This window comes from Equus asinus, chromosome 9 (genome assembly GCF_041296235.1).
Source record: "Equus asinus isolate D_3611 breed Donkey chromosome 9, EquAss-T2T_v2, whole genome shotgun sequence".
In the NCBI taxonomy this organism is placed as follows: Eukaryota; Metazoa; Chordata; class Mammalia; order Perissodactyla; family Equidae; genus Equus; species Equus asinus.
Genome location: NC_091798.1, coordinates 31,018,682 through 31,035,001, shown reverse-complemented (window position 1 = coordinate 31,035,001; position 16,320 = coordinate 31,018,682). Strand labels below are relative to the sequence as shown.

The following is a 16,320-nucleotide window of genomic DNA, read 5'->3' as shown; positions in this document are numbered from 1 at the left end:
AGACAGCCAGCAGGTAAAGGTGTGATCTGAAGTCAGGTAGCCACAAGCGCTAGGATGGAAGGCAAAACAAGGGAGGAGAGAGGAGGTCAGAGAGGGTGGATTTAAACAACGGCCTGAGCACATGGAGGGACCTCACTGCTCTAAGACCAGCGAGAGCCACCGGATAGAGCGAAGACCAGTGTCAATATCCCTGGGCAGGGAGGATGCCTGGCCGGGGTGAGGGAATGTGGAGATGCAGCCAGACAGGGATGTCAGTGGGACCCTGCAGGCTGGGTAAGGACTTGGGAGGGTTTCCAGTAGGTGTGCTGCGTGATCCCACTTGGATTTGGACTGCAGAGAGACAGAAGTGGAAGCTGTAGACCCGTTAGGAGACTGTTTTGGGGTCAAGCACACAAAAGGGGTCATTGCTCCACTGGAGATGATGGCTGGTGTTAATAAACCCCTCCTGTGAGGGACACGCAGGCCCTGTGCTGTTGACACTCAGCCTCGACGTTCGTTCATGAACAGAGGTTCATTGAAGGCCTTTTACGTACACCAGGCACTACTCCGGGTGCTTGGGATACGTCAGAGGCCACACAGGACCAAGACCCCTGCCCCTCGGAGCTTATCTTCTTGCAGGGACCAACAGAAAGCAGGTATTAAAGAATAAACGAGTCAACTTACATAGAACGTAGAAGATAATATGCGCTATGGGACAAAAGGGGGAAAATGGAGCAAGATAAGAGGGTCTGGGAGTTTGGGGAGAAAGCAACTTGCAATTTTAAATAGGGTTGCCAGGGCAGATCTCAGAGAAAAAGCGGCTTTTGAGCAATGAAAGCGAGCATGCCATATAATTCACCAAGAAATGAATGTTTACTGAGGGCCTACTATGTGCCGGGCCTGGATGCTAAGGATATGGCAGTGAGTTAAATCACCCCGGCTTGAGACGGAGGCTTCTGAGAGGGCCCCGTGTCCCACCAGCCCCGGTCCTTGTTCTGGAGATGGGTGAGTGCTCAGGGAGGCAGGGGGGAGCTTGCCTCCGGCCAGCTGTGGCTCTGTCTCCCCTGCAGACACCCAGCGCAGACCTCTTCCACTACGACAGCATGAACGCCGTCAACTGGGGCATGCGAGGTGAGCGCTGGCCTCTCCTGGGACTCACAGGGGCTTCACTGCTCCAAACTGCGGCCTGACCTTTGACTCTGGCCCCGTGCTGGGCTCTGTCCAAGCTCCGAGTTCCCACTCCCTTTCACTTCCCATTTCCTCCCTTTTCCCCTCCTCTTCCCTCATCCTCTCAAGTTCCTGGCCTTGGGTGATCTCCAGGCCATCTGTCCCATCTGAGTTCCCAGAGCCGTCACAGAGTGCTGGTTGTCCTGGTACTGCTGAGTTAGAGCTGCCTGCCAGCCCCGGGTGGAGGGAAACACTCAGAGCCAAATGCACTTTGTTCCCAGCAAAAATTCCATGAGCTTCGAACTCTGCCAGATGATGCTCTGCCGCCAGCCTCCTCCAGCTCCTACGAGCAGGCGCAGGCAGGAGTGCAGCCCACATCAGAACCCTGGAGGATTCCGCCAGAAGATGGAGGATCTTGCCCAAGTGCTTCACAATCTCAGATTCTTCCTATTTCTATTCTAAATGTCTCAAGGGTCATTTTTTCCCCTAAAACCATATCTCTGGATCAGCCTGACCCCTATCTCCAGCCATCCATTCTGCTCATACCAGCCTTGATTTGAGGTGAATTCCGCAAGGACAGGGTCTCTAAGACAGAGGCCAGTGTAGTGATACAAAGCAAAGACCAATGGAAACCCCATTTGTGTATGTCTCTTTTCTCTCTACAGAATACAAGGTAAAGGAGATCTATAGATCCCGTGAGGCTCCAGGACCCTGGGAGCTGCTGCAGTGGGGACGAGCAAGAGGATGACAGCACTGTCTGTGCAGGGAAGGGAACATCGATAAATAACCCGAAGGGTGCTCTCAAGACAAGCATTTCCAGTCCCTCCGTGACCCACTTTTTCTGAATCCTGCCCTACGTCTCTTGCCTCCTGAAATCAGACAGTTCCCCAGGGGCCTCAGAGACTTTCTGGAGACTTGCCAATCACCAGATAGTAGACATTTTCCTTCGGGAGGCCTCATGCCGCCTTAATGCCAGTGCCATCATGCTGATCGCTAGCAGTATTAGGGGACGCTGAGGTCCTGCCTTTTGGGAGAAGATGGCTTGAGGCTGCCAGGCAACCCCAGGGAGGGCAGATCTTTCCTTCCTCCAGACTTTAATGTCTGGCCCTTTCTGGGTAGAGGAGGGAGCCCAGACACAAAATATGGCTAAAGAGGCAAGCCCACCACCCTCACCCAACCTGGAAACCCCTCCATCCTTTCTCCTTAGATCTATCCTTATGAACTGCTGCTGGTGACCACAAGAGGAAGAAACCGACTGCCCAAGGATGTGGACCGGACGCGTTTAGAGGTACGTATAGAAAACTGAGCAGGAGCCTTTGGGTTTGAAGGGATTCCAGAAGTTGCTGGTCTAGCTCAGCTTGAAAGAATTGGATGGAATGAAAGCCTTTAAGGTCACACAGCTTGTTGAAAAAGCAGAGACTCCAACCCAGTTTCCTTATCCCAAGACTGTTCCATGGTCTTCTGTGCTGCCTCCTCAATTCAGTTAGCATCTGTGGTGCACAGCTACGGTGTGTCCCTACTTGGGGCTGATGCTTCCGGAGACATAAGAGGAGAGCTAGACTCAGTCCCTGCCCTCAAGGGGCATGCAGTCTGGTTGAAAAGAAGAAATGCAGCACTGGTTTTACACAGGACTGATCAGAAAACCAGTGCTGTGATGGGGAGGATGGGAGAGGCAGCACTGTGCAGAGGGTAAACGCATAAGGAGGTCTCGAGCCAGACTCCCCAGCTTCCAGCCCTGATCCTGCCAAGCCTAAGTGGGCAGCCTGGCCACATGACAACCTCTCTAAGCCTTAGTCTTCTCCTCGGTAAAGTGGGGGTGATTGTTGTGCTTCTCTCAAGTTGCCAAGTGACATAAATGAGACAGTGCACAAAGAGCCCGCGACACAGAGTCTGGCAGTGAACTGAGTAGTAAGTACTCCACAGATGTTCGATTGCTGTTATTCAGAGAAGACCACTAAGGCTGGGCTGGTTGACATAGGCTTCCAGCGAGAGGAGGGATTTGGATGGACTCTGAAGATGGGCAGGTCTGAATGGATGGAGAGAGGGAGAAAAGCATCCTGAAGAGTGGGAATAGCATCAATAAAGGCACAGAGGTGGCCTGAGCATGGCAGTGGGCTCTTGAGCAGGCTAGTCCAGAGGGTGTGGAGTTCGAGTCCCTGGTCACCTCTGATCCAGGAGCGCCCTCTGCCCTTTCTACCCCAGTGCATCTCCCTGCCTCTCCTTCTCCCTCGAATGCCCTTCCCATCTTTCCAGCCCCCTACTCCTCAGGGCTCCATTCTAGTGATGCCTGTGTCCCAAAGCCCCCTAAACTTTCCTGAGGATATGTCGCTCTCCTCTTCCTCCAGCCCTGTGTCCAGAGGACAGATCAAACACCTCTCCCTCTCCTTTGTATCAGATCATCGAGCTATCCATCGCCTCTGCCTGACAAAGACTGTCTGTCATCTACCACAGGGCCTGGACTAGGAGGGGTGTCAGGAGATGTTTGTAGAATTGAATTCAGGCTTCTAAGAGAGGATGCTTGGCACTCCTTGGGAATAGCGTATCAACCACCCTTGACCTTACTGCTGAAGAATTCGCCCAGAGTAGAAGGTCAGGGCATTAGGAGGAGAATGCGAATAGGCCAGGAAGCTCTGCAGGTCTTTCCAGCTCTAGCATGCCGAGTTAGCAGCCAAAGAAAATGATGATTCTTCCCACATTTGTAACAAGGTCCTGCTTTATTGTCTGGCAGTGAGCGTCTGCCGGTGCTGAAGGACAGCTCCCATGGCAGCTCAGTGAAGCCAGCATTAAGGGACGGAAGGAAATGTTCAGGAGCCTGATTCGTCCTGGAGGACCACTTGCTCCCCTACATCCTCCAGGACACCCAGAAGCTCAGACCTGGGAAGCTCAACCTTCACTAAGCATCAGAATCACCCAGGGAGCTTTTTAGAAATATCAATACAAGGCCTCACCCTAGACCAATTAAATCACAATCTGGGGAAGGAGCTCAGGCATCAGTTTTTTTCAGAGGCTCCCAGGGATGTCTAACATAGCCTGAGCTGAGACCACAGGGCTACAGACCCTGCCCTAGCCCCTTGCACCAGTTCAAGGAGGGGACTGAAGAAGGAACACCCTGACTCTGTCCTCAGGGAGCTCATAGTGTAGATATTCATTCATCCAATAAATATTTATTGAAAGCCTGTTATATATACCAGGTACTGTTCTAGGGGCTTGTAATATATCAGTGAACAAAATAAAGACCCCCACCCTCTTGGAGCTGGCCTTCTTGTGTGAGGAGCAAGACAGTAAATGACACAAATAATAAACAAATGATACAGTACGAAGGTAATAGGGATAAGGGAAAAATTGAAAGGAGAGCAGAGTGGGGGGGAGTGGGAGTGGAGGGGTGAGTTGCAGTTTTAAATGGGGTGGTCAGAGTGGACCTCACTGAAAACATGACATGTGAGCAAAGATTTGAAGTAGATGAGGAGTTAGCCATGCTTATATAAGGAGGAAGAGCATCAGGCAGAGGGAGCAGCCACTGCCAAGGCCCTGATGCAGGAGCGAGCCTGCTGTGCTTGAGGATGGCAGGAGGTGAGTGTGCCTGGGGTCACATGAGCACAGGAGAGAAGAAGAGGAGGAGATGAAGTCAAAGGAAACAGGGACCAACCAATCACACTATGTGACAGACACATGAAGAGGTCATTGCAATAGTGAGGGCAACCCGCAACTGAGGCTTCTCATGTGCTGACCTGTATCCTCTCATTCACCCTCACAGTAGCCACGAGGTAGGTACTAGGATGCTCCCTCTTTCCAGAAGAGGAAATTGAGGCTCAGTGAGGTGAAGTAACTTGCTGAAGGTCACGCACCCATATCTGCCTGCTCTAAAGTCTCTGCTTGTAAGCTCCGTGCTTTCAAGTCTGTGGTGAATGTCAAGTGGACAGGGCGGGCTTTGGGTGCTCTGAGAACTCGCGAGAGAAAGGAGGCTCCAGCTGGCCCCTCACAGAGGGAGAGAAGAAAGCCTCGGTCTCCTTCAGGGTGTCCTACTGTGGGCGCTTCTTGAGTTGAGTCTGCCGTTCTTTTATATCGAGACTCGTAAAAAAGATTTTTGAACACAGTAGAGAAAACTAGCTAGAAAATCCATAGTAACCACCACCCTCCAACCGAAAAAAAGAAGAAATGAGACTGAATTACAGTTTCCCTCAGTCTTTACTATGGAAGGAACAGAGATGAGGACTCCCTCATAGGCAGATTAGTCTTCAACACTCACTTGAGTCAAAGTAAAACGAGTATGGACAAGTTCATAGCATGAAGGCTAGACTGGCGGAGACTTAAGGGGATGACAACCAAATGTGATGCGAGGGTGCCGCTTACTGAAACAACCATGTTTCACGTAAACGTAAGAAGACGTTTTTGAGACAATTAGGGGGATTTTCTTGTGGACGGATATTAGGTAATTCTGAGGAATTATGGTCATTTCTTTCTTAGGTTTTCTCCTGGCGTAGTGGTTATGTGAGAAAATATCCAGTATATTTTGAGATGCACACTGAAGAACATAGGAATGAATTGACACAGTGTCTAGGGTTTGCCTTAAAATACTTCAGCAAAGGAAATAGGTGAAGCCAATGTGGCAAACTCTTGATAATTATTGACTCTGGGTAATGGGCATGGGTGTGCATTGTACTATTTTCGTTCTTTTGTGTATTTTTGAAATTTTTCATATTAGAAAGACTTACTTATGAGTTTTTATTTGAGGAAGACTGGCCCTGAGCTTACTTCCATGCCCATCTTCCTCCTTTATATGTGGGACACCTGCCACAGCATGGCTTGATAAGCAGTATGTAGGTCTGCACCTGGGGTCCAAACCGAGAAGCCCAGGCCGCCAAAGTGGAGCACACGAACTTAACCATTACACCACCAGGCCGGCCCCTTATTTATGAATTTTTAATGGGGCTGACCAAGATGGGCAGTGGGAGCGCACTGTGTTTGGAGTCAGAAGGCCTGGCTTTTGGCCTCAGCTCTGCTACTTACCCAGCCTCCCTCCCTCCTGCCCACCCTCTCTCTTGATCAAGTAAGTCATTTTAATTTTCAGACTTTTGATTTTCTCCTCTTTCAATTGACAGAAATAATTCGTGGTTTTCAGGGTGATTGGAAGAATTAAATGAACAAATTCAGATGGATGTACAGTCCTGTGCTATTGGGCATAACACAAATGCAGTGTAAGGAACTGCCGGCGTTATTAAGTACTGTTGAGTGTTGAAAACTCAATGCAAAGTCACCAGCAGCCAATGATATCTATCAAAGGTATCAAAGTTACCTCTGCTTGAAGTTCAGGAAATGTGGCCAAAATATTAGTTCACAGTCACAATGGGCCAGAGAACTAGCTAATTATTGTCTGGCCGTATACATAAATTCTCAATGAGTCTCCTTCAATACCCAATTAGCTAATGTAATTGCTACCAACAGGTCATCTCAATGATTCCAGTAAGTTTTCAGGCAGGATGTATGCCATATATTTCTCTCTTTAAACATAATTTTAAGTTTCATTTTGAAAATTTTTCAGACCTCCAGAAAAGTTGCTAGAATAGTAAAATGAACACCCATCTACCCTTCACCCAAATGCACCAATTGTTAACATTTTGGTAAATTTTCAGTGCCATATATTTCTAACTCTAAAAGCTTTTGACAATGTGTCAACTTTCAAGGCTGCTTGGAAGGGACTGAGGGGAGGCAGGAAGGAGGGACGTCAGGCAGAAAGGGGTTAAAAAAAACCTGCCATGGAATTCAGAACAATGTTTTATTATATGACATATTTGTTTTCATGTAAGAAAGAGATGAAAGGACATTTCAGTGGATGGAGAAATATGAACAGTAATTTTTTTCTCATTGACTGGCCCAAGAAACAGCCTTCCAGATCATTTGTAAAAATATTATTAAGGGAAAGTACATGCTAAAATCCTTTTTCTTCCAAAGGAGAGAGGGAGAGCATTAATCCGTATACACTCCTAGACACAGAATACATGGAGCAGGGATGCAGAAAGGTGAGGTCAACCAGGATGCATCAAGGGGCACTTAGGTGAAGCCGAAGTCCCACCTGCATCTTGGGCGGAGGCAGCCTCTCCACCCAGAACAGCTACAGAGGCCCCTCCAAGGAAACAGTCATTCACGTGTTCACCCATTCAACAAATATTCATCACACACCTTCCGTGGGTCAGATACTGTGCAGGGCACAGGGTGCCCAGAGGAAACACACAGGGACCGCTCCTGCCTCTGCCTGCCCCCAGCCTACACCACACGTCCTCAAGCTTTCCCTCTCTGTCCCCTCCCACCTCCTTTCAGCGCCACCTGTCCCAGGAGGAGTTCTACCAGGTCTTCGGCATGACCATCTCCGAGTTTGACCGGCTGGCCCTCTGGAAGAGGAATGAACTGAAGAAGCAAGCCCGGCTGTTCTAGGCAGAGGCTCTATAAATATATATGCATTTATATAAAGATATATGTAAAATCTCTATACCGAAGCTCCGTATAATCCTCTCTTGTGGAATGGGACATGCTGCCTGCCATGAAACTTCCTTTTCTGTACTGTCAGGCAAGCCCACGTCATTGAGATATTTTTATGCTCCTCACTTTCTCTTTTCTAAGTGCAATGGGGTTTGGGAAGGGATTTGAGGGGACTCCCATCCTTTTACTGGGGACCCTTTTTATACTGAAACATCTGTCCTACCTTGAGTCCCCCAAGGTCCAGCTCTCCTTTCTAAAGGAGGTGCCTCCAGGAGTCTCTCTTCTCTCCGCTCCTTGGCTCTTTTCCCTAGGCTCAAGGGCGGATGCTGACCAAGCAGTTTTCACACCTTACTGGCCCCAGAGGGGCCCTCCCATGGGACGATCCACAGCGATCTCCCAAAGTCACAGAGCACCTTTGAGAGCACTGAAGGGTTTTCTCATCACCCCCAATTTGGAGCTCGGTGCTCTCTGGGGGTGATGCATTGGAAGTGTGGGCCTCAGATCTACTGGTTATGGCAGTAAACACAAGTGGACCAGACCTTGGCCACTCTGCAGCTCTTCAACCCTCCTCCTTCTGCCCTTGATCCTAACCTCTCCCTGGTCCCAATCTGTGGCTCATGTAGAAAAAGAAAAGGCACTTCCCTTCCCTCCACCACTTCAACTGCCCCCTTAGTGTGGCCCTGACTGGACAACCAGAGGGAAGGAGTGGAAGCCGGGAGCAGGAGACAGAGCAGGGCACCTGTTAGAATTGGAGCTGCGGGACCTCTTGGGACCCTCCTCTCACCCTCACTGCTCCCAGCACCTCCTGACCATTCCCCCTGTCGAGGAGAGGCCCATTATTGCAGCCGGTATTCTTCAGCCTTACTACAATCTATGTGCCTGACAACTCAACACACCACAGGGCTAACGTTCCCACCACAGCTCCAACTGAACAACTGGACAGGTGTCCTCTAATGCTCTTCTAAAGGTGATACCCACCCTGTCCCAAAGAAAGGTTCTTGGTCTATACCTGCTGGTCCCTGGGCTGGCAGGGCATCCCTCCCAGACCCCCACCAGTCCTCGACTCCCACTGCAACGTTGGTCGTGTTTCCTGGGGAAAACTTGCCAAGTAATGGCTGCTTATGAGATTCCAAAATGGCACATGGGCCAACACTGCTCATGATCATCCCAGATCTGCCCAGGGGCTGCCTTTCCTGCCTCCTTGCTTCTGGAACAGAGGTGAAAGCTTAACCTCTCCTCCCCTCCCCAAACCTTTGGCCCTGAGTTGGTGATGTCTGGTGGGGTCTGTTTCTTCCTGGAGATGCTTTGAGTCAGACCATTTTGAGGTCCTGGAGGAATGATGAAGGAGAAGAAATGACAATTCTGTCTCTCAAGAGGCTGGTGATGTGACGTGGCAAATGTAGAACTGACTTCAATTCAACGAACCCTCACTGAGCACCTGCTGACGCTGAGCACCTGCTGTATACTGAGCACTGAACGGGGTGGGAGATGGGAACACTGAGATGATCGACATGGGTTGGTCTGGGGGGCATGCCAGCTAATAATGGGTATTGGAAGGTATGTCCCCAAACAGGATGGATGTAAGGCAGAAAGTGATAGGAGACAGCATGAGAAAGTGTTTGTAACATTACTGAAAGGCATATGTAGTCGGTGCAGACCAAGGAAAGCTTTCTGGAAGAGATTGCATTTGAGCAAAATTCAGGAAAGAGCTTTGTAAACTGGGGGAAGATGGTAACTTGAAAGGATAACAGGATGAGGGGCCGGAAGGGAGGTCTAAGTTGCTCTCATTTAAAATGTCAACCCTCTCTGCCACTTCTCTTTTTGGCCAATGTCTTTCATCTGTCCTAACCCTTTAGAAATGTCCCCAGCAAGATGCAATCATTGAAACTGCCTCATTATCACTGGTTGAGAACTTGGCGAGATTAAAGAGCTTTTGTTATTGTTGTTGGATATTTTTGTTTCCCATAAAAGCACATAATTTCAACCCAGACCCGTGTTCTTCTGTTGTTTCTAGTGTGAGTGGAAATGAGTGACATGGGAGGTGGCTGAACCATGCACATTTTTCAAAATAAAAGAGACTAGAGAGCAGCTCTCTCTTGGCCTCAGTTTCTCCTGTAAAATAAGAAAGTTTGACAAGGCAAGCATGACCCAGATTGTTTCCTGCAGAACGCAGGGTCCTGCAAGATGGTAGAGGATGTTCCAGCAACAAATAAGGTTCTGTGATCAAAAAATAACAATGATAATACTAGTTGCTCACTATTATTAAGTACCAAGAGTGTGTCAAGTTCTGTGTGGAGGGCTTTACACCCACTATCCATCGAAGCCTCTGTAAGGACCTGAGAGGTACCGTTATTCTTATCTCCATCCTGTAGAGGAGGAAACAGCTTTGAAGAAGACACATAATTACCATGGTGGAGCCAGGAGCCAATTCCAGCGCATCTGACTTGCAGCTGCAAGTAAAGCGCGCCTTCTTAAAAGTAGCTTAAACAACGAGAGCACAGATGGCCTTGCGCAACCAGAAGTCCAAGATGCAGGGCTGATCAAGTCACCAGCTCAGTGATGCCATCAGGAGCCCAAGTTCTTTGCATCTCTTCACTCCGCCATCATCAGCACATTGGCTTCTGTCCTCAGCTGTGTCCACTCATGTTTTCAAGATGCTGCTGTGGCTCCAGGCATCATGTCCTCACACAGTCACATTGAAAATACAGAAAAGAAATTTCCTTTTGTGTGTCTCTCTTAATCAGAGAAACTTTCCCAGAAGTCCTCAGTAGACTTCTCAGGTCCTACTGGCAGAACTAGGGAAGAGGCCCAGGCCCTTGCTGCAAAGAAGGCTGGGAAATTAAGTATTTGGCATTTTCAGCCGCTGTAGTGGGAGGCCAGCACCCTGCTGACAAAGAAGAGAGATGGGGCAGCTGAGGAATGGCCTCTGGGTAAGTCAATCACAGTGTCTCTGCCACAGCCGCTGTGCCAATACAGAGCACACTATGTCCTTCCCCTTAGAGACTCAAGGTCCCTTTTCAACAGTCCTGCAAAGTCCTACATGACCTTTGTTTAATCCACTGCCTCATTAACTAACTTGACATAACTCTGTTTAAGGAATGTTGGACTAACTGTATTTTATCTTTTCTAAGATGAGACTTTTTTCACATTTTGACATCTCTAAAGATGAGGTGTGGCTTACAAGTAGCTCCTTTCCTGACCTCTCATTCTATGATTCTTTAAAAATAACCAATTCTATCATCCCCACCACAGCCCCTCCAGACAGGTACCTCAAACATGCAAAAGGATACTCCAGAATGTTCCTTTACTCCCTGCCTCCACACACACCCAACAAATATTCACTTGGGAGCATCTGCTGCCAGGCAGGAGCACTGAAGATACAACAGTGTGCAAGGCAGGTATGAGCTCTCATTTGGCTCTGGTCTAGAGGAGGAAACAGATTGTAAATAAGTAAACAGGAAAGAGGTGGCACACGAAGATAACTGCTCAGAGACAAGAAATAGGTGCCGGAGAGAGGAGCAAAAAGGAAGTCGCTTCAAATACTCACTGAAGGATATACATGAAGTACCCATGGGAAAAGTGGGAGTGGGAGCATTCTAGGCACAGAGAACAACATATGCAAAGGCACTGGGGTGAGTAAGAGCTTGGTGTATTTAAGGAGCTAAAAGTGCCTGTGAGGACAGAGTGGAGCAAGTGAAGAGGAGACTAGGAGATTAGAAGAGGTGGCGAGGCAGTCAGGGGCCAGAACACACAGAGGGTCTAGAAGGACACTTCTCATTCACTCAGGCTTTGTCGACATTATCTGGCTTGCACTGTGGTTGTTAACCTACTGGAAGCAGGGAGAATCACTCTAAGCCTTGCTACTCTGTGGTCCCCAACCAGCAGCTTTGGAGTCACCAGGGAGCTTGTGAGGAATGCAGAATCTCAGGTCCCACTCCCAACCCACTCAATTCTCATCTATATTTTAATAAGACCCCCATGTGAGTCACACACATATCGAAGATTGAGAAACACTGCTCTAAACCATCATCCTTTTATGGACAGACACAGCAACATTTTGTGTCAGGCTTTCTGAAGTTCTAGAAGGGAGCCTTTTCCTCATGCAGGTAACTTTTTTGGACACTGGAGGGCAACCTTACATTAATAAGGCAGAACACGACTTGGGGGGTAACAAATCACAGAAGGTTAGAGCTTAAAGCCAATACAATGACCGCACTTTGCAGCCACAAAAACAGGCCCACGGAGGGTTTGAGCTGATGATGACAAGCAGGCAGCTCACCCCAACCTCCTCGTCCTCACCAGGCACCTGGTGTGGAAACATGGGGACCGGCTGTGGACAGCGTCAGCAGCTACAGCTGGCCACTGAACAGAGCCCAATGCAGAGTAGAAGGCTTAAAATTCAAGGGAAACAAAAGCACTGCTAAAATCCATAGCAGTTAACATTGCAGAATTATGCCAACTCTGTTAGTGCCCCACGTGGAATTAAGTTTTAAACGCTTCATTTCACATCAGACTTTGACTTGCTAAAAATCTCGACCACACAGTGATAAACACCTGCTTACATACACAGCCATGAGCGGCTGCCAAGCCTTTTGGAAGCCCTGGAGTGAGACTGTAAATAAATAAAATCCAGAACCATGACGATGGGGCCAGCCTCTCATTACACTCAAGAGCCCACTCGCCTCTCCACCTGGCCGGGTCCAGTTGACACAGGGGCCCAGGCAGGAGAAACCAGAGGCCTGCGGTAACCCCAGGCTTAGTCCACAGGGCAAATTAGGGCCAAATGTGCTGATTAATCAGGTCAAAAAGTAAGGTGACATCTATGCCCATGACCACCTCGCGGGGAACTATCCCAGTGTTTCCCAAATTTCAGTCACTCCACCACCACCCTCACAATTTTCATCAGATGATTATTTACTTAATGCTATCTACGTGATATTTTTCTTTCAGTTGACTCATACCTGACATTTCTATTGTAAGCAATATCAGCGAAATTATGGGTTCATAAAGACCGATTATATGCTGTTAATGCAAATTCAAATAAATTCATAACTCTTCCAATATGTTGGTCTGTGTGCCATCTAAACATGTCTCACATTTTCACCAATAGTCTGAATTCCACACTTGGGGAAACACCGTTCTCTTTGATGGAAGTGGGAGGGGAGAAGGCAACCTGTGTCCCCTTGGTTTTTGCACCATGACGGGTCCTTGGGGAACCAAAGAGAAAATGATCTGAAGATGCTGCAGAGAGAAGAGAACACAAGCTACTTTGACAGTCAAGCAGAACCTGATTAAGCCCCACCCTCCTCGGAGCCAAGACCCTCATTTCCCACGGCTGGTCCCCAGGCACCATGCCAGCAGCGAGTCCTTGCCGAGGTTTTCGCTGGACGTGTCTTCCCCAGCTGCTCTGGTTGTGAAGGCTTTCCCTTCATGGGCACTGCCCCGAGCTGCAGCAGGAACCGATAGCACCAGGCTAGACTCAGCCTCCCTGAGTGTAAATCTCAGCCTCACCGTTTACTCGGCATGGATTATGAGCTGAATTGTGTCCCCCTAAATTTATATATTGAAGCCCTAAGCCCAGCACCTCAGAATGTGGCTGTATTTAGAAATAGGGCCCTTAAAAAGGTGACTCAGGGGCCGGCCCAGTGGAATAGCAGTTAAGTTTGCGCCCTCTGCTTCGGTGGCCCTGGATTCACCTGTTCAGATCCTGGGCGCAGACCCATGTGCCGCTTATCAAGCCATGCTGTGGCAGGCAACCTACATATACAGTAGAGGAAGATGGGCACGGATGTTAGCTCAGGACCAATCTTCCTCAGCAAAAAGAGGAAGATTGGCAGCAGATGTTAGCTCAGGGCTAATCTTCCTAAAAGAAAAAAAAAGGTGATTAAGTTAAAATGAGACCGTTAAGGTGGATCCTACCCAATCTGACTGGTGTCCTTATGAGAGGATATGAGGACGCATAGAGATACCAGGGATGCAGGTGCACAGAGGAAAGACCGTGTGCAGGGGCAGCAAGGCAGCAGCCGTCTGCAAGCCAAGGGGAGGGGCCTCAGAGGAAACCAACTCTGCTGGCACCTTGATCTTGGACGTCACCCTCCAGAACTGAGAAAATAAACATCTGTTGTTTAAGCCACCCCGTCTGTGGTGTTTTGTCACGGCAGCCCTAGCAAATAGACACAACACATGAAACTACACTTGCAAGATAGGAATGAGAGCACTTATTTCATAGGGTGGTGAGGACTGATGACGTGCTTCAGGGACAGCCCCTGGCTGCAGTGCAGGTGCTCGTGTGACGGCTCAGCACCTCCCTGGTCCTTCATCAGGCAGTTTACCCAGACCGTGAGCGCCCCCTCTGGGCCGGGCTGGAATGACAGGGAGAGAGCCATGCTTTCTCCCCTGGAGCCTCCACCTGTAGAGGCGTGCAGGGCTGGAGCTGCGGTGGCCCCTTTGCCACGGAATGGCAGAGACCACCCGAAAATGAAGACTAAACAGAGGAAGGCAGAGTCAGGAGGTGGAGAGAAAGTAGTGACTGCCCTGTTTGCATTCCTGGATCTGAGCTTGCCTTAAAGCCAGCTTCACCTCTTCAGCTCCCCTCATTACCGTCTGAGTGAGGAAATTCTCTTGTTGGTTAAGCTGGTTTGAGTTGTGACTCTGTCACTTGCCATCAAAGGAGTTGTGACAAAGACACTGGCTCCCTGAGGGAATTGGTCTTGACGGTGGATTGTCAAATGCATACCTTTGCTGTCTGTGAGACAGAGAGTGATCACAATTTAAACAGTGCAGGCATCGGCCCCTGAGGGAGCGTGCAGGGGGCATGGGACTCAGGAAGGAGAGCAGGCACACAGGAAGGGGTCAACTTTGCCTCGGGCAGTCACTGAAAAGTGCTTATCAGGCCAGGACCAAGGGCCTTCTTGTTTCCAAAGCCCTCTGTGGATAAAGAATTTATTGTCCTACAGAAGAAATGTGACTGCTTCTCTAACACATGGGGTGTCTCCTTCACCTGAACAGGAAGAAATGATCCTGAGCAATTTGTCCTTCTGACAAAATAACAGCACTATTTAATTTTTAAACCTACATACGAAACGCCACCTCTTAACAGACTCTGGGTAACAGGAGCTGGAAGCTGGGTAGTCGTTGCATGAGAGAGTGTCAGGTGTTCCTGCCGGGAAGGAGGGACCCGGCAGAATCTATCACACGTCCAGTGGTTTGATTTACATGAAACTCCCTGCAGGGGGCAGTCTGGCTGTGTGGCTGAGAGTTCAGCTTCCTTTAATGTTTCCACGAGCCTCTGACAGCTTCTCCAGAGGAAACTCACATTGATTACAATAACAGCTCACACTTCCGACAATGGGTCAGGCCCTGTGCTGGACTTTATATGTCTCATTTAACCCTCTGGGCATTACTTTTACCCTCATTTTACCGATGAGGGAATTGAGCCCTTGATAAGTAATTCATTCAAGCTTTCACGGCTGTGTGTGGCAGAGCCTGAACTTGAACTCAGGTGACATCAGGGCTGCATATCACTCCTGGTTCTGCCTCTGAGGTCTGGTGTGATTTCAGGCAAGATTTCTTGCCCCCTCAGCCTCAGTTGCCTCGTCTGACAAACCAAGGGACCAGACTGGCTAGTCTCTCAGGCTTCTCTCAGCTCTAAGGGTTTTCCAGCTCCAGGCTTAAGAAGCTCCCTTTGGCCCTCTGCAGCCTGGTGTCAGCCTGCAGCCTAGAGGTGAAGATGGGGATGCAGCACAGCCTTTCAGAAGAGAGGAGGCCGTGCGGCAATGTCAGGGATCGGGCCTCACCCTGGGCCCTCAGGGTGCAGGCGCCCAGAGGGACAGATGCTCCAGAAGCCTCCATGGGTTCATAATTTCCCTCAAGCCTCCACACAGGTAGCCTCTAGGCCAGATTAAGCCCAGAGGAGTGTTTTAGTTGGCTCTTGCAATGTTTTAAAACAACTGGAATTTGTTACCAACATTTTTAAATCAAGAGAGATTTTGCACTAAAATCTGGATTCCTGGGTTCTCCAGAAAAGTCTAAAGATCTATCCACTCCAGGCCCATGTTCCCACCAGCCACACTGGTCTGAGTTGCTGGCTGCTGGGCTTTCAGATGAGACACAAGTGACCTGCTTTGCCACAGCCCCCACGACTCCCACGGCCAGCTCACACACACACCCCTCCTCTGCCTGGCTGTGTAGGCACTTCAGTCTGTGAGCCTCACTTAAGAAGCCAGGGTGCTCTAATTAGGGAAATGCAAATCGAAACTACAATGAAGTATCATGTCACACCCGTCAGAATGGCTATTACTAAAACGGCAAGAAATAACAAGTGTTGGAGAGGATGTGGAAAAAAGGGAAGCCTCAGAGACAGCTAGTGGAAATGTAAATTGGTGCAGCCACTGTGGAAAAAACTACGGAGATTCCTCAAAAATTTAAAAATAGAAATATCATATGATCCAGCTATTCCGCCTCTGGGTATTTATCCAGAGAAACAAAAACACTAATTCAAAAAGATAATATGCACCTCCATGTTCACTGCAGCATTATTCACAATAGCCAAGACTTGGAAACAACCTAAGTGCCCATCAATGGATGAGTGGATAAAGAAGATGTGGTATACATATATACACAATGGAATACTACTCAGCCATAAAAAAAAGATGAAATCTTGCCATTTGTGACAACATGGATGGACCTTGAGGATATTAT

At 48.9% G+C, this 16,320-nt stretch overlaps 1 protein-coding gene across 8 annotated transcripts in view; it reads left to right on the top strand.

The window, feature by feature from the left end:
* The window catches only part of ABLIM3 (actin binding LIM protein family member 3), a 109,761-nt gene extending 100,151 nt beyond the window's left edge, over window positions 1-9,610 (top strand). For all 8 annotated transcript variants that reach the window (XM_070517216.1, XM_070517220.1, XM_070517219.1 and 5 more), the window contains 3 exons: window positions 1,050-1,110; window positions 1,812-2,434; window positions 7,462-9,610. In XM_070517216.1, coding sequence (XP_070373317.1) covers window positions 1,050-1,110; window positions 1,812-1,894 — 144 coding nt within the window. In that variant the 3' untranslated portion in view covers window positions 1,895-2,434; window positions 7,462-9,610. The remainder of the gene's footprint in view (window positions 1-1,049; window positions 1,111-1,811; window positions 2,435-7,461) is intronic.
* The last annotated feature ends 6,710 nt before the right edge of the window (window positions 9,611-16,320 follow it).